At 39.4% G+C, this 20,933-nt stretch overlaps 2 protein-coding genes across 2 annotated transcripts in view; one reads left to right on the forward strand and one right to left on the reverse strand.

The window, feature by feature from the left end:
- Positions 1 to 2,445: 2,445 nt before the first annotated feature.
- Positions 2,446 to 19,559, reverse strand: gba2 (glucosidase, beta (bile acid) 2). The gene is made up of 18 exons (XM_079257421.1): positions 19,528 to 19,559; positions 18,662 to 19,283; positions 15,808 to 15,899; positions 15,617 to 15,732; positions 12,370 to 12,588; positions 11,997 to 12,236; positions 11,780 to 11,882; positions 9,946 to 10,099; positions 9,258 to 9,383; positions 8,162 to 8,346; positions 7,922 to 8,026; positions 7,705 to 7,812; positions 6,929 to 7,080; positions 6,032 to 6,138; positions 5,328 to 5,470; positions 4,763 to 4,878; positions 4,002 to 4,193; positions 2,446 to 3,167 (listed from the first exon to the last, which is right to left on the reverse strand). Exons 2-18 carry the CDS (start codon positions 18,853 to 18,855, stop codon positions 2,937 to 2,939), a joined length of 2,583 nt encoding a protein of 860 aa, XP_079113547.1. The 5' UTR covers positions 18,856 to 19,283; positions 19,528 to 19,559; the 3' UTR covers positions 2,446 to 2,936.
- A 771-nt stretch (positions 19,560 to 20,330) lies between these two features.
- Positions 20,331 to 20,933, forward strand: part of rgp1 (GP1 homolog, RAB6A GEF complex partner 1) — a 6,945-nt gene continuing 6,342 nt past the window's right edge. Inside the window, exons 1-2 of the mRNA XM_079258177.1 lie at positions 20,331 to 20,477; positions 20,678 to 20,793. Coding sequence (XP_079114303.1) covers positions 20,678 to 20,793 — 116 coding nt within the window. The 5' untranslated portion in view covers positions 20,331 to 20,477. The remainder of the gene's footprint in view (positions 20,478 to 20,677; positions 20,794 to 20,933) is intronic.

Below are 20,933 nucleotides of genomic sequence, written 5' to 3' on the forward strand. Positions count from 1 at the left end.
ATTCTCAAGGGGAACGTGCACAAGCTGGAGATGACCAATCACTGAGTGCCCTCCCCGGGACGTAACTAGAATCTTGAAGTAGAAAAAACTCTCTAAAACAACGCGTTTCCGTCGCCATGGACACCGAAAGGAAAGAGTGCTGGAAAACTCAAACATGCGTTTAGGTGATAAAACACGGTGCTGTTCACATGACTGCTGAGTATTCAACACTATAACACTGTAGAAAGCTCAGAAAACTCTAAATAGTATAATAGAGCCCCTTTAACTAGTGCAAACTAAGACGTGCAAACTAAGATGCTATTCACGCATGTTCCTGCTTCACTCAGTCTTCTGGTTATGCGTTTGCCTGATGCTTGTTTGCGTTTATATAAAGGCCAATTAATGTGTTTTTTTCATTCATTTATTCCAGAAAGATTTGTGAGAACTCTACAGTATCACTTCCAATGATGTCCATGAATTATTATAAAGAATCGATGATGGTGCGTTTCTTTCAATAAAATGTGGAATCTTCTTAGAAATCCTTAAATGGCCTGATTTCATTTGAACATCCACCCCCACATCCTCTTAAGGGAGCGGTTCTCAACCTTTTTGCAACACAGTACCCCTTGTAAAATATTTTTTCAGCCAAGTACCCCCTAACCAGTGCTAAGTACTTTCGGTTCAGAAAAAACACGAAATACAGCATTTTATCATTTGTGTTTGGCCTTTTAAACTTTGTGTTTTGCACATCTCTACTGTACACTTCAACTCCATCGTTTGCGTTGTCAAGGCGACAGTGGGGTTCAATTCACGTCAAAATGTGGGATTTTTGGGAGAAATGAAATGGTGTAAATCAAAATGTAAATTTAGTTTATGAATGTACACTTACATTTATTGGAATATATTAAATATCTTACATTTATATTATTTATTTGAGGATGTTTTAAAGAAAACAATGTACACACACACACACACATATATATATATATATATATATATATATATATATATATATATATATATATATATATATATATATGTAAAATTTCTCGTACCCCCTGAAATGCCTTGAAGTACCCCCCATTGGAGAAACAGTGTCTTAATGTACAGTTTGACCTCAGAATAGTTTCTGCCTGCCAAAAAGTGATTACAGCTCATATATGGCTTAATAAAAAAAATATTTTATTTTACATGACTGTAGCTCATATAGGAGAATCATATTATACAGTTTTTGGCCAACTACTTACTTGCATCCATCACCATGTCATTTAAAGGTGTAATTTGACCTCAGAAATAGTTTTTGTGTGCCATGAGAATTTAACTTTGGTTTGCTACACCTGAACTAGCAATATTCACTGGAGCTAGCAATACGATAGCATATAAAACAGAAATGCGGTTTAAGTCAGATATTCAGCCTTAATGGACCATTATTTCAAGTTTCCAAAAATATTACCTTACCTTTTACTTTTGTTCTGAAAATGCTGACGAGTTGAATCAGTCTTTTTAAGGAAATTAACCATCCATAACATCACGTTGGTTTTACAAAATGAGCGTCTCCTAGTTTGCTACTCTGCCGCTGTGCGCATGCGCATGCACAGGGAGGCCCTGGTTAAAAGCAATTTAATAATTTAATTTAATTAACGGGGGGTTCTGGGTGTGGCATACCGTACCAGACCCCATGGTGTAAATGGGCAGATATACGGCTGGTTCCAACACACTGTAGTGCAGTGTTTTTCAACCACTGTGCCGTGGCACACTAGTGTGAGATCATCAGGTGTGCCCTGAGAAATTATCCAATTCCACCTGATTGGTCTAAAAAGCAGCTCTGTATTCATCCAGGGCCCAGGTGAAAGACAAGAAAATTTATTTTTCTTGTGTTTATCTTATTTCTATTCAAGGCCACTTTGACAAGATGGACTTTATATTAATAATATGGGCTTTAAAAAAAAACAAAAAACAAAAAAACATTTTGGCTTGTGTGTCTTGTGAGTTTTCAGCAAAAAAAAAAAAAAAAAAGTTGAAAAACACTACAGTAGTGAGCACAGAAGAGAAAAAATTGGATCACACACTGTTTGTGTGAAGGAGGAGCCTCTGATATTGGCAATGGCTTTTGGTCAATCATTTCTAATTAGATTTCACTGACAGTAGATGAATGAGTTTAGGGACTTTGTGTATAGGGTATTTTAAGTCCTGTGTTTAGCCTTTGTTAGACCCCCCAACCCACTCAATGGAACCTTCACAAATGCAGAAATGAATACATGTTTAAAAAAAATAAAATAAAATAAAAATTATTTGTTTGTTATTCAGTCATTTATTCAGTTTGATTGTCATGAATATCCGGTTTGAAAAAAGAAATGTGACAAATATTTATACAGCACAAATTGACATGCAAAAAGGCAACAAATTTTATATTAAAAACAATTTTTCAGATTTTGCAACACCACTCATTAAATATTGCAACACCACTCATTAAATATCCCATCACTTAGCACATTTCACAGATTTAAATTGAGGAAGAAGAAAATACTATATCAAATATAAACATGTCCCAATTATGTAAATACTATGATTGAACTGCGAAATGTAGTGTTTGCATGTATGTGTGCATGAAATATGAAAAAAATTTCACTGGAACAAAACTTAAAAAATGTTTCTTTACTATTCTCATTCCATGTATGCTATGATTTAAAATGCCTTGCCTTACAGTGCAAAACAATCAGCAGTCTTTAAAAATAAAATCCTCTATAAATATGATTGTTTAAACACTTTTGTCATGCATATACTACCATTCTGACTTAAACCTTGCATGACAAAACATCTGGAGAAAAACAAACTTTATTGAAAGTAGCCAGAATCTTGCAGGGTACAGATGACAGAAGGGGCTACACAAGTGCTTCTAGGTCACTTTCAAAGGTGTTAACTTCAACTTCTCAGTGATATTTGCATCAATCAATGGCTCAGGTTGTGGATTTGTGTGTGTCTGCAGTTTGAATTGATGTGGTCTGATCATTTTTTGACATGTTAAGGGCATGCTGCATGGCCCAAACACTCAAAGGTCTCATGTAAGCCAGAGAGCGGTAGATATTCTTCTCACAATACGCTTCAGGAGTCTGGAAGGCCATGCCCAGCCTCTCCCACACTGTCCGGTAACAACCCTCTGCTGTACGCATCCCCTCCTCTCGCATACCCTAAGACAAAGTGTATAAAAGAGTAAGATATATTTTACTTAATGTCAAAATAACAGCACAGCAGGAAGGGGGTCCCAAGGCGTTCCCAGGCCAGTCAAGAGATATAAATCAACCTGCATGTGCTGGTTCTTTCCTGGGTTCTCCTCCCACAGGAGTCAACACAAAATAAAAAATAATTAAAAGAGCGAAAAAGAAATCGCAAATAAAACAAAAAATTTTGTAACATAAAAGAAAGCTATGACAACTGAATAAGTAGAGAGAACATCTTGCCAAGGTAAATGAAAAATGTTTCCTTCTTCCTCTATAGTACAGTGAGGCTGGTAAGTGTATATGCACTGAGGTTGTGAGAAATGAGTTTACTGGCTTTCTGAAAGAAGTTATGAGAATAGACAAATTCAGGACTTGTTAGTGAGGAGACAGTAACATAACTCCAAAAGTATTTCCCATGATGGAAAACCACCTTGTTATTAAAGTCATCTACAGGTTTGGAAAGATTTTTTTGCTGTATATCACACACAGTGTCTTCTGCATTACACAGTACAAAAAAGTGAGGTGCTGAAATTAAAGTTTATTTCAACTGAAACACAATAATCCATAACATCCATCCATTTTCCACTGCTCATCCAGCATAAAAATGTATTAAACATTGTATTTAAATGTGTGTATGTAATGTACATAATCATCTACCAAAAGTAAAACCTTCATCATGCTGCTTTTGACCAACCAAAACGCAAGATCTTCTTTCTCGTAACAACCTGAAAGCAATTCTACTGACTGTCTACATTTTGAACTTTAAATATAAAACAGACACCAGTATAGACACTTATACTTTACCTCATGGATCATAGTGGCTGCCAGTCCATAAACAACCCCGATCCAGACCTCATCTGACTGGACACTGGAGCGGTCAGGCACTCCTTCAGGACGCATGCCATTAACCGCCCCCATCTGGCCTTCAGCGAAGCTCATTACATTCAAGTCGAAGACTGATTTTAGTGCACTCTGGATTTTTTCTTTTGGAAAAGCCTGGACAGGAGAGAGGCCCCATGAAAATTTTGATACAGATTCATCTGAAAGCCTGTTTGTTTTTACTAGCAGAGTATTCTGGAGCTTGGAAAAGGGATTATTCTGTATGGCATTAATAATATATTTATATTATAGTGTAGTATAGTCCGATTAAAATCCAATGGAAAACTATATAAATTAGCAACATTTTTTGGGCCAATAATAAAGCTGGTATAGAAAGGACATTTTCTCCCATCTTATGGATTGACACACAGTGCCTTTGCATTTTTCATAAAAAGCCTGATGTGGAAAGCATATCAAGATTGTTCATATCAGATGTTTATTTTAGAGAGAAAAAGCTCTGCTTACTAAATTTAAGAATAAGAATAAAAAAAAAACAATTCTGGTCAAAAAATATCAGTTTAAGTGTGAACTTTATTAAACTACATGTGACAGTATAAAAAAGGCCAAATGGGACTCAGTGTTGAGAAGATTTTCTCCAGTTTGCACAGTGACTTCTGAGGTTTTCAAGGCATTTTATCTGAAGGCACTTGCTTTTTTCAGTAGTTCATTATTTACCCCCAACTTGCCTGGAAGTCTCCTTCTCCCAGTCCAGAAGCTCTGATGAACCAGTGACCAGCACACTGGTCAGACATGACACTGTTAGAAAGGTTTCTCCCACTGCTGTCATAATTGTAGTACTTGCCTAAAGAAAGTGGACGAAAACAAAGAAACAAGCACAAGGAAGTCACTTCATATTACATATTAGAGCAGTTACAAATAATAAGAAAAAAGTGTCTCAGCTTCGCTTTAAATGTTTAACTTGAACTTACATGGGCACACTGAATCCCCCAATCAATGACAAGATCGAGCTAACCAAACCTACTGTGTGATCTGGTCCGGTAACTTTAATATCAGTAAATTTCCAAATAAGTCATTTTAAATTTGAGATCATGAAGTTTTCATTCCAGCGACAAAGTTCTTCTGTTGCACATTTGTAAATTTGCTCATCTTTCTGACTCTATCAGCTCTTTTCCTCCCTTACCTCCTTGTTTAAATCATCTATCCATACATGAGCATTTACGATTGGTTCCACTCACACATGTTCAACAATGACTGAATGCAACTCAGTCAGAAATAAAACGGCCAACTCACCGTTCCAGAGGAGTTTATCAAACGCAGCACTGCCTCTGTCCAAGATGTCCTTATAATGTCGGTACATCTCCTCACTGCCCACCAGTTTAGCCATTTTACACATCACACACAAGGATGCCAACCACAGGCCACCACAGTATGCACTGTAAAATAAGTCAGTTATACCAGTTAAAATACACTGGAACTGGAAAATACCAGGACCAAAACACAGCATGTTAGGAAAAATTGGAGCAACAACAAATTTAATGAGTCTTGGGTTTTCTGTTTTCTCTTTAGTGTGCTAACCTAACGTGGTTTTCACTATAATCTGTCCTGTAAAAGCAGCAGGAGGGGTTAACAAGCCATCTCTCATGTTGCTATGCAACAGGCACTGTGTCATTTCCTCTTTGAATCTCTGGATGGTTTGTTTGTTTTCACACTGCAAGCAAACCACACCAGTGTTTATTGGCAAGTGAACCGAGACACCAGGTTTTAAAGTAGACTACAGATCACTTCTTTGATCCCCAATAGAGCGTTAATCTGTATTATCCACAGAATTGATCAGGATTAGTTTAAAGGGGCCCAAACAGTGCCAGTGTGAATGTGCCCTTACTTTTACCGGAGTTGTTAGGATTGACGAAACATTCAACTGATTTACATCCATTAAAGAAAATACGATATTTCAATTGGCTGTCATCTGATTGTTTCACTATAATGTGCCTCACCTTGGTCCAGTCACCGTCCAGCCATCGTAGGTCTGATCAGCATATCCCGAGTTTTCTATCAGGCCGTCATTATCCTGGTCAAACTTTATTTCAGACTCCATCACAGCCTAAAAATGATCCAGAATAAAACAACTGGGTGGGACAAAACATTCTGTGCAAGTTGTTGAAAACTGTTTTTACACTATAACCACGAACAACAGCCAACAATTTACAACAAGTGTAAACCAAAGATGAGCCACACAGATCTACACTGCAAAAACTGAAATCTAAGTAAGATTAAAAATCTTAAATTGAGTACACATATGCTTTTTTTATTTTTAAAGGTAAGATAATTCTTAGTTTTTATGCCAGAGAGTTCCTCTTGTTTGAAGAGTATTTTTTGCTTGTTTTGTGAAGTCTTGACAAGCCAAATTTTCTTGTTCTGTTGGCAGATAATTTATCTTATTTTAAGCAACATTTACCTAATTTTTGTATATTATTTTCTTTTTTTTTTAAGGCTGAGTTTTTGCAATGTAGCAAATCATAGTCAGCATTATTATGTTATTTTAAGAACTTAATGTAGATTCCAGTGGGATTGGCCAAATCACAATCACAAGAGAATTTCTCTTGACTTCTGAGGCTAAAGCACTAAATTTAGACCAATCAGTGTTTTATACTGGTTCCTGCTGTGTTTTAGATGTGACAACAATAAGCAAAAGCAGCTCCTATTTCCAGATTTTCTGTCTAGCTCCCTTTTTTTTTTCCATCTGACAGACAGATGCTTTATCCAGTCAACAACATGAGGTTTACTGGAAGCTTTTTATTAACAGATTCAATATTGAATGTTCCAGATGATTCTTAAAACAAATACATTTTTAGCACTTAATGTTCATGTTGAAGAGCTTCAGTAAACCATACCTGGCAGACAGGCCACATGTCCTGCAAATACTGACTGTCCTGGGTTAGATGAAAGTCCCTGTAGACCTGCAGAACAAACTTAAGGTTCAAGTCTTTCCAGTCTGCAGTGTCATGGATGAGGTATGCATTCACCCTCTGCCAAGGCTCGTCATCTAGGGAGAGAGATGGATGAGTTTTAGCTCTACATAGACTTGAACTGAAAAATACGACTGCTTAAAAGATGGTTATATCACAGTCAGTAAGAATTGTAACGCCAACTGGCGTGCGTTATTTTTGTATATATGTACATTCACACGTGGTTCGGCAAGTTAAATCACTGTAATATCACTCCGTTACAGGCGTCACCATAGCAACGCATTAATCAACTGATTCAGATCATCTGGCTTTTGACAGGTGAATGAGAGAAACGAGCTGTAGCTTGACAACAGTTGTTTAGAATTAAAAACTACACGGTGGCCAAGATGAAAAAGTTCCTATACTTTCGCATATTTAGCAAGTTTTTAAAAAAAGAAATAAACATTTGTAAAATGTTTACTGAGTGGGACCATGGTATAAGCGGATTAAACAACTCGCAGCAGAGTGTTGTTCTAGATGCCGCACCGTGCATTAAAACCATGTAATGCACGGCTCCTCGTAGCTTTAACCCTTACTTTTTGTGCTCAATGTGGCAGTAACGTTCAACAAACAAAAGCAGCCATGAAATGTAGCAATAGAAAAAAGCTGCTGAAATTAAGCTGTAATTTAAGTCCACAGCCGTCACAGATTATTTCTTTTACCCGGGTCTCCTATGTCGTGAGGCACCACATTTTTTGTCTTGACAGGGGAGCAACGACCGGTCATCAGAACGAGCCGCTCTGTTGGGTCCTCCTGAACCACACTGCCAGCTGAGAAGAGATTAAGATTATAATACCTGGGATAGTTATATTCTTAAAAAACAAGCTTAGAAAATTAAAAAAAACAAAAAAAAACAAAACAAAAAACAATTCCACTCACCAATATCATATTGCACACTTAAAGCTAGTTTGGGCCACAGCATGATAAGTGCAAAAGAGGCATAGAAGTGCACATCATACGTGTTGTACATTCGATACTCCTGACCTAGAAAACAGCAGATTTATAAAAACATGTCTTTTATTCCAAAAAAAAAAAGGTAATTAACAAAAAAGACACAGAAATTCCTCCTCACAGAGTGAATTTTAGCCTTTCAGGCCAAACTGGCTTCCTGGTTCTTACCTTCGAGGTAAGCAAAACGTCCATACTCCTTGATGACAGCAGGCTGAGCTGGCAGACCCCCCTTCTCACTGCGAACGCCACCACTGACATCAGCATCCTCTGGCAGCTCCGTCCAGACTGTCCCGCCATCAGTCACAAAGTACAGCTCGTTAAACAGAGCAGACTTGTACCAAGAGGGAAGAGACCTGCGACACACAAGGGAAACATACACCAGAGTGAAACAGGTCGTAGGTGAAAGAAGCGCAACAGAAATCATGATTAAAAACTTATAAAAACAAATTTGAGCTTATCACACTTTTAGGTTTGTTACACTCGCCACGAGAAGCGAGAACAAGGGAAAAAAAATCTTTTTCATCTGGTCCATTCATACTCCACTAGAAACATTGTCTGCAATGGGGGGGGGGATCCCTACGGGTGACAATGTCTGCTTTTATGTGCAATGATTAGTTCATATTTAACAAGAAACTTCGTCCGCGGCAGGCCGGGCGCTTAAATGTCACACGTTGCAAACATGTTCATACTTTCTCACCACCTCCATCAGCAGTTTTAATCAAAACAATCAGTTTTACCCAAGCGGCAACCGTTATCTCCGAGTTAGCTCAGTTAGCTTTTAGCTACAGAAAGCTCGGAGTTCACTCGATGTCACTCATCCGCCATGACGCTCACGGCTCCCCTCTCAGCTCCACCTCTTTGCCCATATTTGTATTTTTCAGGCAAGACGACGTGCATTACGCTGCCAACATGGCGATGGTAGGAACCGCCCACCAAGCTTCAATTCAGTTCTTCAGAAACCTATGGGTGACGTCACAGAGGCTCCGTCCATCTATTTATATACAGTCTATGGTTTTACCTCCATTGACAAAAATGCGGAAGCGGCAACTCTCTGCTTCATGCCTTTTTGTGTTAACCATGCCTACCTCAAATGTCTGACTAATCACACAAGCCCCACAAGAAAAAAGCTCTGCCAGCCTTTTGTGTCAAGAACTGACTTCGACCACGATCACAAGAACAAAATTACATCATTTTCTTCTCGAGAACAAGAGCAAAGTTCTCGCTTCTCGTGGAGTATGTTGCAGACCTAAGAGCTGCGATCTACCTGTCCTGCAGGATGGGTTTCTGCCACTCCTCTATGCTCGTCTCCCATTGTTTGTAGTGCGTTAGTGCATAATGACTGAGTGAGGGAGCTGCATCTCCTTTAACTCCAAAGTAACGGGTGTACCTCCTGCAAACAGAAAAGCCACAAACTGCATGAAAGCACAGATGTGTTTTATGGTACAGCAACAAAAGCAAAAAGGATCCTGCTTTACTTGCATATTCATTATACTGTAAGTTTGCTTGCCTGTTGCCTTACAAGCCATTTTTCTGCCTTAGACTTGATACATTATTGAGATAACACTCTGAACTGAACTGATGTGAAACTGAATGAATTAATAAAAAGCTATTACAGCCTGACCCAACGCCATGTAAGCCAGGTAAGAGAGTTAAAGTAACACCCATGTGGTTTCTCTTGCACTGAAACCTGAGATGTAGGACAATGAAGCTAACAAATTCAAAGGAAACATCCACACATGAACATGTTTAAGGACAACAAAGACAGGACAGACAAAGTTTTTTTTTGTTTTTTTTTTTACATATTTAACTGTGATCACTCAGATATCTGACTAATTTTTATTAGTGTAACAAAACATCATAAGGTATTGACATAAAAAGAAAATAAATATCTTCTGTTTTGTCTTGTTCAAAGTCAACGAACTGTATGAATGTTCATTTTGTGTCTGAGTTACCTGACATGTTCCTTCTCCCTTGATCCAAAGGTGATTGTGGGCATGTCCCAGGCCAGGCAGAACTCCTGGTTGTTATGGCCCTGAGCTGGCACAGAGCAGCTCACAGCCAAAGCTGCTGCGACCTTTTCTCCCTTCAACGTTGGTGGGCTGGATCCTGCAGGGGAACCACAAGTTACCGAAGGATGTTCAAACAAACATGCAGCATCGCTATCAAACTCGGTTTATTTCTCCTCACCAAGTACGCAACAGAAAAAGCACACTAGAGTAATAATTGGTCATGTTTTAGCTCTGCTACGAATGTTTTGAAACTTGTGGTTTTAGTAGAGCTCATCTGTCTCAACATGTCTGTCAGCTAGAACTTCCCTACTACATACAGAAGATAAAGAAGAACCAGATACCACTAAGAATCAGTGGTCTGGCTGCTAATGTCAGTGTTAACTGGACAAGTATAATCTTCGCATGTCAAGCCAGCCCTTGCACGAGGCAGGACATAGAAGATGAAATGTGATTTACGCCAGAGATGCTCTGTCCTCCTGAGCCGAGCGCTGCACTGCTTCACCTGTGACTTAAACTCAGAATAAATTTCTAAATTTAAAGTGATCCTCCCCTGTTATTTGTTTTTCAGACTTCCAATAAAACGATGATGTCCACACCAGTCACTGTGTGAATGCAGATTGTTTTTAATGCTTATATGTAATTATTTAAAAGCTGTAAAAAATAACTCAGACAACAACGGTAACTAATTTATAGAATCAATTGTGTTAAGTTTTAATTTAATTAACGCACTCTCTTCTCGCAGTTATGTACAAATGTCACTGATCTCGTCCTTTCTGTCTGCGCTGCCTCGTCCCTCTCCTTTAATTTCCGCTGTTGTTCGATGCCTCAGCTTATCTGTCGAAGGTACCGTCTCTCTAGTGGCATCTGTTTATCTCTCATCTATGGAGCAGGGTGCTAGACGTTCATAATCTATTCTATTGTCATTTAGCAGATGCTTTTATCCAAAGCGTGAGAGTGAGAGCAACACAAGCAAGAAATCAAACAAAAGATGACAGCATAGCAAAGTGGTGGTCAGACTGCTGTGAGTCCAGTGTGACGGAGGTGTTGCCAGGTAGGGCTACAGGCAGCATTTTTTTTTAAAATACAGGAACAACAGATCCAAAAATATCATCTTGGGCACTAGGGGTGGGAAAATTGAATAGAAAAATCAGAAATCGGGATTTCATTCCTCACAATTTTAAAATTGATTTTTTTTTTTTTTTTTTTTTTTTTTTAAATCGATTTTTTTTAAATAAATAAAATTAATCCACTATGAACTTTTTGCAATTTTCATTGGTTTTATTGATCTTTTCACTTGTCTTCTTGGGCATTATAGCAGCAGAATGATGATCTGGCTACTGTGTTGTTTTTTCCTAACTGAAATCAAGAAAAATTACTAGCAAAAAGAAGTTTTTTAAAAAAAATCTTGTTTTTAATCTACAAAAATCATCATTATTGAAGAATTTTGAGAATCGCAATTTAAATCGGATCGGCACCCAAAAAAATCTGAATCGAATCGGGACAAAAGCATACCATCACAGCCCTATTGGGCACATAGCTCATACAAGTGCATGATTTTTTTTTTTTTATTTATAGGATCAGAATGAGAAATTAATCCCATGTCATGACTGAGCTGTGAGACTAATTCAAGCAGGAGAAAATCCAGGAAGAACATAAACTCCACAGAGAAAATGCGTTGCCACCCAGCAGGTAGAAACTCAGATTCATGCAGCCAGGACCCCCCCCCCCAGTGGCTTATTTGACATTAAATCTTCACCGTCTGCCTTTTAGCACTTACCTGTCGGGGAGTCCAAACGTCCGTCAGCGATGAGGTCGCTCCACAGACTGCTGCAGGTTCCCTTTGGGCTAAACGCGGTCTGGTGGCTGATCTCCTTGTCAGGCTGGTAGAATTAGAAACAACAAAATAACACCCTGAGCGATGCATCAACAGCAGCTCACTACAAAACAAACAAAATATCCATCATGCTGGTAAACACGGATAAACCCAATCAAACCTGCTCTCGGGCTGCTATACACAGGGTGTAAGAGTTCGCTGTGGTGCAGTGATGTAGTAACACCCCCGACACCGCCTCCCCCTCTTTCTCCAGGTGGAACGGCTCGTTCCAGTGCCCGCCACTCTTGTCGTCTTTGTGCCCTGATCCGTTGACCATTGTAAACATGATGGAGACATCCAGAGCGTAGTCATTCTTGTTCTCGATGTCCCACACAAATACTGCCACAGGGAGACTTGAGTCCTTAGATAAAAATGGTTTGTGTGGATTGGGGGTGGGGGGGGGGGGTTACCATGTGAAAACACACCATCTTGTGGTTAAACACAGAATCTATTCATGGTCAAAAACACAAGTAAGCCAGAAAAATGTTGGTTACCTGGTAATCATGAGGGATGACTGGAGAAATCTGCCTGCAGGTCAGGGTGACATTCTGCCCTGGCAGATGATATACAGTCCAGGCACGAGGGTACAAGGCGTGATAGAAGGCGTACTCCCCACAATAGCCCCAGTTCCAACCTTGTAATGTAGGTGGACGCTCTACGGAAAGCACCTGCTGGTAAACCGTTTGTCCTCCACGACGTAAACACACTGTGAACTAGGAAACAGAAAAGAGGGAGAATTCTGATCAGCAATGTCTGACCTGTAAGCAGAGTCTCCTTTAACACCTATTATTTAGATTACTAAAGAAATATTAAAGGTTCCTCTTGAATCTGCAAGGAATTTTCATAGAAGGCCCTCACACAACCATAAGGGGATCTCCCCCAAACTATCATGTCTATTTTCAGGCCAAAAAGACAATAATGATTGTGACAGTGAGGCACAGCAGGCCAGTTTTTCCTGTCACTGAAAGACTCTGTCAGAAACACGTTGGTCCACTGAAGCAGAGAGAAGTCTTTAAAATGTAACATCCAGTATTCACGTTTACTTCAGATACACTTTGGAAATATTTCCACCACCTCCAGCATCATTTACTTGTCCTTCCCAGCACAGCATTAGAACTTATGGCTTTAACAATACACACTGAAAGAAGCTTACCTAAACTCCAGCTTATTTCACATTCATCACACTGCATAAAAAAATGACATTTTTTCCTGATAAAACTGCATTCTTTTTCACAAACAGAGAAAAATTATGCCTACCTTTTTTAAAAGCAAACATCTTTCTTGTTAATTGTTGTAATAAAGAATGAAAAAATATGTTCATAGTGTCTTTTTCATTGTCTTTTGCATAGATTTCTTGAAAAAAAACAACAAAAAAACACACAAACAAAAATTTATTTACAGTGTTTCTTTGGAACTTTTTACTGGTGAAGATCAGGCATGAATTCTACCTTGAAATTCAAAGTGAGCAACACGACTCGATCGTCCTGCTCTGTCTCCCTTTGCATCTTTTACTTGGTCTGCATACCTATTCGTCTCGCGGATGAACAGAGTGATGATCTCTTCGTTGAAGAATAGCTCAAACAGTTTCCCTTCAGACACATCATTGTCTTCTAGTTGTGGCCCTGCAAGTTCACCAGCGGTGGACTGTGTTACTGTATTTCGGCCCATTCATGCGCCGGCAGTGTGTTGAAGGTTAAACCTGCCTGAGCTGTACGATGCTACAGTAACATCCAAGTGGGCTTTTCCATCAGAAGCAGCAACCACATTGTGGCAGAACAGCTGTTATGTGATGACATTAGAAATTACTTTGCACCAAGAAAATCTTGAACTATGAATTGAGGGGTTGTTAAGGTCTTTTTTTTTTTTTCCCCACAATCAACATGCAGACCGTTTCCTGTGCAGGGATCACCGTAAACAGCAATAAATCCAGAGTTCTCTGATTTTTCTGTGTAATTAACAGTGATTGTGTTGTGTCTGCGCTCGCTTGTTTCCGTGTTCAGTATTTTTGATTTTGCATGTAATAACACAATCTTCTGTCCAAAAGTTTGTCTACATGATATTTTATGATATTGATATGATATTCAGTTTTATTTGAAGGTTATTTTCTATTTGAGAGAAATGCTGGAAACATACAAGCAGCTTCTGGGTTAGTTTATAATGATGAAAATGAAAGGGAGAGGCAGATAAAATCTTTTGCAGGGCGCCAGCGAGGTGAAAGGAGGCGTTATGTCCATCAGAACCGAGGCCAGCTGGTCGGCACCATAGACCGTATATGAAAGATGGACAGAGTTTCCAGCAGTTAAAAGTGAAGCCCATGTGGAAAGTGCATAAAACTGCAGTTCCCCCTTTATCCACTAGGGGCTGGCTCCAAAACAGAGCAAATCTCCATAGACTCCCATGTTAAAAAGACCAACTTCACAGCAGAAATAAACATGTCTACAGCCTGGTACAAAAATCCATTTTCGGTTTAAAGGTCAGGTTTACCTTCATGACAACTGTGGGGGGAGTGAATGTTTTTCTAACTCGCCCGTTTAAAGCAATTTAATCTCAAAATTTGGCATATTTAGGGACAGGTACCTGTCCTTTTGCTTGAAAGGTACCTGATTTCCCGCTTCAAGTAAGAAGAACATAGAACAACCGCGGTTTTTAACTGGTTAATAACGTGAGTTAGCATTAGCTCGCTTACCTCCATGAGCTCCTGTTATCTTCAGGTTAGCTCGGTTAGCTCTTAGCTACAGAAAGCGCAGAGTTCACTCGATGTCAATCATCCACCATGACGCTAACAACGTCCCTCTCAGCCCCACCTCTTTGCCCATATTTGTGTTTTCCGGGCGAGACGACATCCATGCCCCTGCCAAGATGGCGATGATAGGAACCGCCCAGCAAGCTTCAGTTTAGCTCTTCAGAAACCTATGGGTGACGTCACGGAGACTCCGTCCATCTTTCTAAACACAGTCTATGGTCCGCACACCTTTCCAGGAATGTTGTCTGGCCCGGCTACCTTATTGATGTTTATTTTTTTGCAGGCTTCAGCTTTTTCAAGCTCCAGAGGGGCTGCTCATTATTACGCCAAATGGAAGCAGGTAAAGCTCACTCAGAGCAGATACCTGTGCCAAGCCAACATGTCTCCCAAGTTGGGAGACAAGCACCACAGACCACTGTCCGTTTGTCTGTTTGCTAGCAAACACGGCAGATTTTTGAGGTTGTTTTTCTAAGAATGGGTCTTAGTTTATCTTAGATTCCATTCAATTTTGGTTATGATCTGGCAGCACAGATGTATTCCATAATGCCTGAGTGCCTTGGGCCTTGAGATATCCGAACACAGTATGTGCAGATTTAGAGTTTAGCTAACTGTACACGTTGCTTTTTTTCCCCCCCTTTTTCTTTTGCTGATACTCTAAACCAGCAAAACCTTTTGTGTGTGAGACCTCAAAAACTACAACAACAGTGCTTAGCCTAAACAACAGGAGCAGCTGGAGGACAGCAACCGAGTGCTTAATCTATGGATGCAGCTGCCTTTTTGTCTCACATGCTTCTCCTGCCAGAGGTCATGATGGCGTCTCTAACTAGCATGCATAGTTTAATAACCATATTTTACAACAAGTCGTCCAAAACCAAAGGCTTCCCAAAAGAAAACTACAGTCAGAAAATCCCAAACAGCTACATTTCTGACTTATCAATGTGCAGAGAAGCTAAAACTTCTGTTCACCAAGGATCTCATCTCCTTCGTAAGTCGGCTACCTGGTTGGCTGTGACGGTTTTGTAGTGGTACATCCCAGGATTTAGTTGCCATCTGCAGAACTCTCCTCTCCAACCCCTCGTGATGGTACCTCCTCCAATACCACCAAGTGGAACACCTGTAAATAAGAGAGCAATAATGTATTTAAAAGCATTTAATCGATTATTTCATCTGTTGTTTGTGCAACACTCACCGTATATTTGACGCAAAGGCTGAGCGCGGAACATATCGATGAACGGAGCCTTCTTCTCCACCTGTGTCTTCTTGTACCACCATTTTAGATACCTGGATGAGCACACAGACAGATCGCCTCACGTCACAAAGGCAAGGAAGGCGTTCAAATGCCACAAAGTTCGAACAGCAACGATCATATGTTTAAAGGAAATCGATTTAAAACACTCTCAGTCCTTAAAAAGCACATGCAGCTAAATAAAACAACAAGCCTTTTCTGCTCACTTGTTTATATTTCTCTGTTCAGTCTGATACAGCAGTTTCCAAGCCTTTAGCATTCTCGGCCAAGGCCGGAACAGTAGATACACTCACAGGCAGAGAGAAAGGAGGGAATTGTGGGACTGTATAATGGACCCACTTGTAAGATGAGGGCAGTTTAGTCACAGTGGCAGGTCTACATTTTTATGAGCGCTGTTACCGGTGTGACTTGGCCTTGCACTAGCGTAGCTGTGTCAAATATTAATAAGGCCGCATTACAAAAAGGTTTCAGACAGCTTTCAGAACCGAAAGCAGGAGGCTGAGTTTTTCAATGTGAAAGTCATTCATCTGTTTATGCTCTGAACTCTGATGTGAAGCAAAAAGGATTTTCTGCAAATAAGCCAGGAATAAAGCAGCTTGTTTTGCAGCTCTGTGCACAACCAGCCCTCAAGACATTCTACCAAAACCATCTATTTAGCTCACTCTTTAAAGCACTGAATTATTTTGTGTTATTTGATGGACAATTTTCTGCAAAAAAAAAAGTCTCAAAAAGCTTCCAGGAAAGCAGAAATAATCACAATATATCTATGGAAAAACAACCCAGTCTCAGATTCCAGATGCATCTCCTCTTACGATCAGGGAACATGCTTGGCACTTAAAAAAAAAGCTGTTAGAAAGACGAGATTTCCTCTGTGAAATCCTCTGCTTCAGGTGGCCTTTAGCTGAGGAAAAGACTTGTGTGTGGCGACAAACTGGCACAGCAACCTAATCTTAACGTAGCCACTGTTGATGTCTGATTTATCAACAGTTAAAAATGTGCAGGGTGCAGTTACACCCAACAATCCCATTCTTCTGTTCCTAACCGTGCAGCACCCAAACCTATGCTCTGTACAATATCTACATCACAAAGCTGAGTCGAACAATGGCCTGTCTACACAACTCTGCTCAGGACATGAATGGAGTCAGTTAAAGTATGTTATGTGAAGCAATGACCTCCCGCCACCCTCTTGTTTTTCTGCAGCTCAGCTGAAATGCAAACAAATGGTTCTCATCTACATCTAATACAGACCAAGTCTATTAAAGTGAATCCAACCTGTTCAAGCTGCCAGATTGACACATAGCTAGTACAATAATCCCACTAACAGAACACCAGTTTACTGTCTTTCTGAGGTTTTTTTTTTTTTTTTTTTTTTTTTAGTGCAATAGTTACTTTTCAAGCATCACTGATTACAGCTCATGTGTGCAGAATATATGCTAAACATTCATATCAAGAGATGATGGTGATATTTCCTCTAAACAGTGCAGTGCTAGTGCATAACTACAAGCATTAATCTTTGTAATAATTAACAAATGTTGCCATGGTGACAAAGCTCAAAGTGACACACCCACTGTGTGAAATAGGAAAAAGGCTTTGCTGAGGGTGCATTATGTTTGCTCAACTGCAACGCTGCGGCTAAAATGAATCATGTATTTGGTTTGAAGTGAAGCATTCAAACGTTTTTTTCACAAATAACTTGCTGCTGTTTGTTCACAGTTACAACAAATTACATTCTCTGACTAGACTGCACTTCCCTTTGGATGCCAGGTGTAGTAAGTGGAACGTTGTGTTGAGCCGAACATATTTAAAGATTTGATTTTTGTAAAAAGCAACACACACACATACACACGGGTAAATACTGACTAAAAGGCACAAAGAACAGGCCTGACTGGCTGATGACTGTCACACCACCCCACTCTTTCACAGCCAGGGATTCGTTCTCAGATCCAAACGACCATAAAGACAAAGCGCAGTTATCCAAAGCTGCTGCTCTAAAGTGCAACTTTGCAAACATCAGTATTTTTCTATAAATCTATTAACACAGATTTTAAATGTGATTCATATTTATCAAAAATGTAACTATAATATTTGTTAATTATAAAATCACATGTGCACAACTGGAGATTATCAATCTAGTTTCCTTTATGACTTCGAAGCCATGTAAAGGAGTAAAAAAAAAACAAAAAAACCTGCACGTTGAACTCACAGCGGACTTGGAACCAGAGCTCATAAACCACTTTCATAAGAAGTGAAACACAGATTACCTTCCTCACGATAAGAGAAGTATTTTCATGCTGTCAGTTTATCTATAGAGAATATGTAACTAGTACGAGAGCAGATCCACTTTAACAGTCCAGCAGCTGACAACTTTGCAAAAGATCCTATGTGCAAGAAAAACTCCATAGCAACTCCTTCAGCCATTGCTGACATGAAGAGACAATAGCCTTTTTACATCAGGTTTACATGCAACAGTACTTCGCCACTTCCTCCAGAGGAGTTCTGAAATTAGCGTTTTAAATAGCCACAGTGTAAACAAGTCATTGTTTCATCCTTTCCATGAACAGAGACGTGGGGGAAATTAAATATAATCTCTACAGCAGTGCATCTTGAGCCATTACACTACTCACTGCAACATGAACGTTGTGTTTAATAAAATGAAAAAAGCTGATTATCTCAAATCCTTTTGTGCACTTAACGTTTAGCTTAATATTGGTTAATATTTGTGAAGCTAATATGAGCTGCTTGAACCTCGCACAGTAGTCTCCATCTGAAGTGGAGGGTCACGCAGGGGATGGCTTACCTGATTCCAAGGCCAACATGCTCCAACACGTTGGACAATGACACGTCTTTTGCTTGAAAGGGCTTCCTCTTCTCCTTGAATTCGTGTGCCAGACATATTCGCCAGCCCTCCTGTGGTACCCCATATCCCATTTCTTTGGAGACATACCTACTCATGAGGTCTGCTGTGGATTTATCACCCCATTCTGAAGTCATTTTTGCACAATTTCTAGTAAAATGAAAATACTTGTGGGACTGTACAGTTTCCACCACCTTTGGTAAACAATGTCAGCTCACTGTGTGTTCACCACAGAGGTAAAATACTAAGGAGGTAGTAACAGGTAGGAAAATTTACAGTTGTTCCAGTAGGATGACCCAGTTATCAAGTGTTAAGCTTTTAATGCACGTGCAATGGATGATTACTTCTTAGGATGGAAGTTCCAGTGCCATTTTGTAGTTTTTACAGTCTACAGAGTAACTCTCTTTCCTGCCTTTGCACGACTCCGGATGCGGCTATGCAGCTGTCAGCACCAGCAGCTGGCCGGATGGATCGATGGGTTTCTGGCTGGCTGGCTGGGAGGATGGGTGACAGCTGGACAATAACAAAAACTACTGAGGATGCTTCGGTCATTTAGCAGGGGTACCTACAGTGAAATCAAACACAGCAAAATCAAATAATTGACAAGTAACTGCATTAAACTTGCATTAAACAAGCATCTTAGGAGGAAAGGATTAGCTACAAGCCCCAAATTTACATTTACTGATATCATTTTAACCACATAACATCAGCTGACACGTGTATTTACTTTCAAGTCAATGCAATAACGATGTCATTGTTAGCTTTTTACCAGTAAAGAAAAAAAAATGTATGCAACTGTTGAATCATACCAGTATGACAGCGACATCCCGAAGCAGCTCAAGCCCAGCTCTGGCAGGACGCTGTAGGCTATGTTAGCACACACGGCGCTCTCTATGTAAATCCTTTACATATGCTACAAAAGCGTTTATGCCCTTTCTTTTGTCTTTCAGGCTTGATTTTGTTCAGTGTCTCTTTCTAAAACGTCCTTTTTCTTTAAATGCGGTGCATTTTAACCTGAACAAAATAATAATTCTATTAATAAACTACTAAATAAACAGACGCATTGGTACTTGAGCATGTAAAGAAAATATTTAGTAAATATTCTAAAGGTAAATAATGCCTGACAAAAATTACACTGAAAACGGATGCCTAAAAACAGACTGACGAGTCTGTACCATTTGATCAGGGAAAAGGGAGAATATGATTATTTAAATTAATTACTTCCCCCCTCAGTTTTTTTTTTTAAACGGCCACAATAAGTAAATACGTATACATATTTTTAAAAATTATGACCCAGTTTATACACATTTTTGTTGTTAATGTAAAAATACAAACATCAATTGCGAGTATCAAGAGTTTCCCCTCCCCTCAAAGCCCAACAAGCGTCATCCAATGGTCAACCAAAACCCTTTCCTGCAATCATTTAATGGCGCTTTGATCAATAAAAATTAAAGTATTTTATGAATATTTGAGTAAATAATCTCAAATATGTATATAGATAGATTTTTGGAAAAAAATCTTCGCTATAATATATTTATTTTAAAAAGTTGTATTTTCCCATGGATGAAGAGTGGCCGTGCAACAGCGGAAGTGGAAAGCCTACATTTTTTGTTTACTGTAGTAAATATCCGACTAGATGAGTTATCCACATTTTGTCTAAAGAGACTCTCAAATTGAGTATTTCTTTTTCAGACGTAGATTTCAGCTTGCCTTGGAATAACAGCTTAATTGTTTCAGGGTACTGTCTTTCGAGGCAACGGTACGTATTGTCTGGAAAAACAACAGACAAGCAAATAGCAGTAAACTTTTATTTGTAGTCTAATGAGCGAGTTTTTCATCAATATAACAGCTTTCTAACTACAACGACCTAATAAACTATTACAAATGCATTTGTATCAATATATTATAAGCATTTGAATATGAAGGATAGCTTTATGATGGTGTTGTTTAACGCTGCAGATGATCGAGGTGGTGGCCTCCATGGCCCGCGGGCCCGTCTTCCTGGCCGGGGAGCTGATGGAGTGCCTGATTACATTCACTAACCCCATGTCTCATCTCTCCACCTCTGCAACCAGGTAGGACTTTTGCAAGGAAACTCTATACATAGCATGATAGCGTGCTCCGTTTGCATGCTCAGGTTGCAATCCAACATTTTGCAACATTTCAACATTCATTTCTTGTGCCTTATTCAATAGAGGGGGGTTTCAATGCTTGT

The sequence above is a fragment of the Telmatherina bonti genome (assembly GCF_933228915.1).
Source record: "Telmatherina bonti genome assembly, chromosome: 18".
In the NCBI taxonomy this organism is placed as follows: domain Eukaryota; kingdom Metazoa; phylum Chordata; class Actinopteri; order Atheriniformes; family Telmatherinidae; genus Telmatherina; species Telmatherina bonti.

What these genes read in the sequence shown, in the direction of transcription:
- gba2 (XM_079257421.1), bottom strand. Translation starts at nt 18,855, where the DNA reads ATGACTTCAGAATGGGGTGATAAATCCACAGCAGACCTCATGAGTAGG. An exon ending in CATGTTGGCCTTGGAATCAG is followed by an intron (nt 15,900 to 18,661) that starts GTAAGCCATCCC and finishes GTGCTCATCCAG; the next exon opens with GTATCTAAAATGGTGGTACA. An exon ending in CAGCCACTATGATCCATGAG is followed by an intron (nt 3,168 to 4,001) that starts GTAAAGTATAAG and finishes ACTTTGTCTTAG; the next exon opens with GGTATGCGAGAGGAGGGGAT.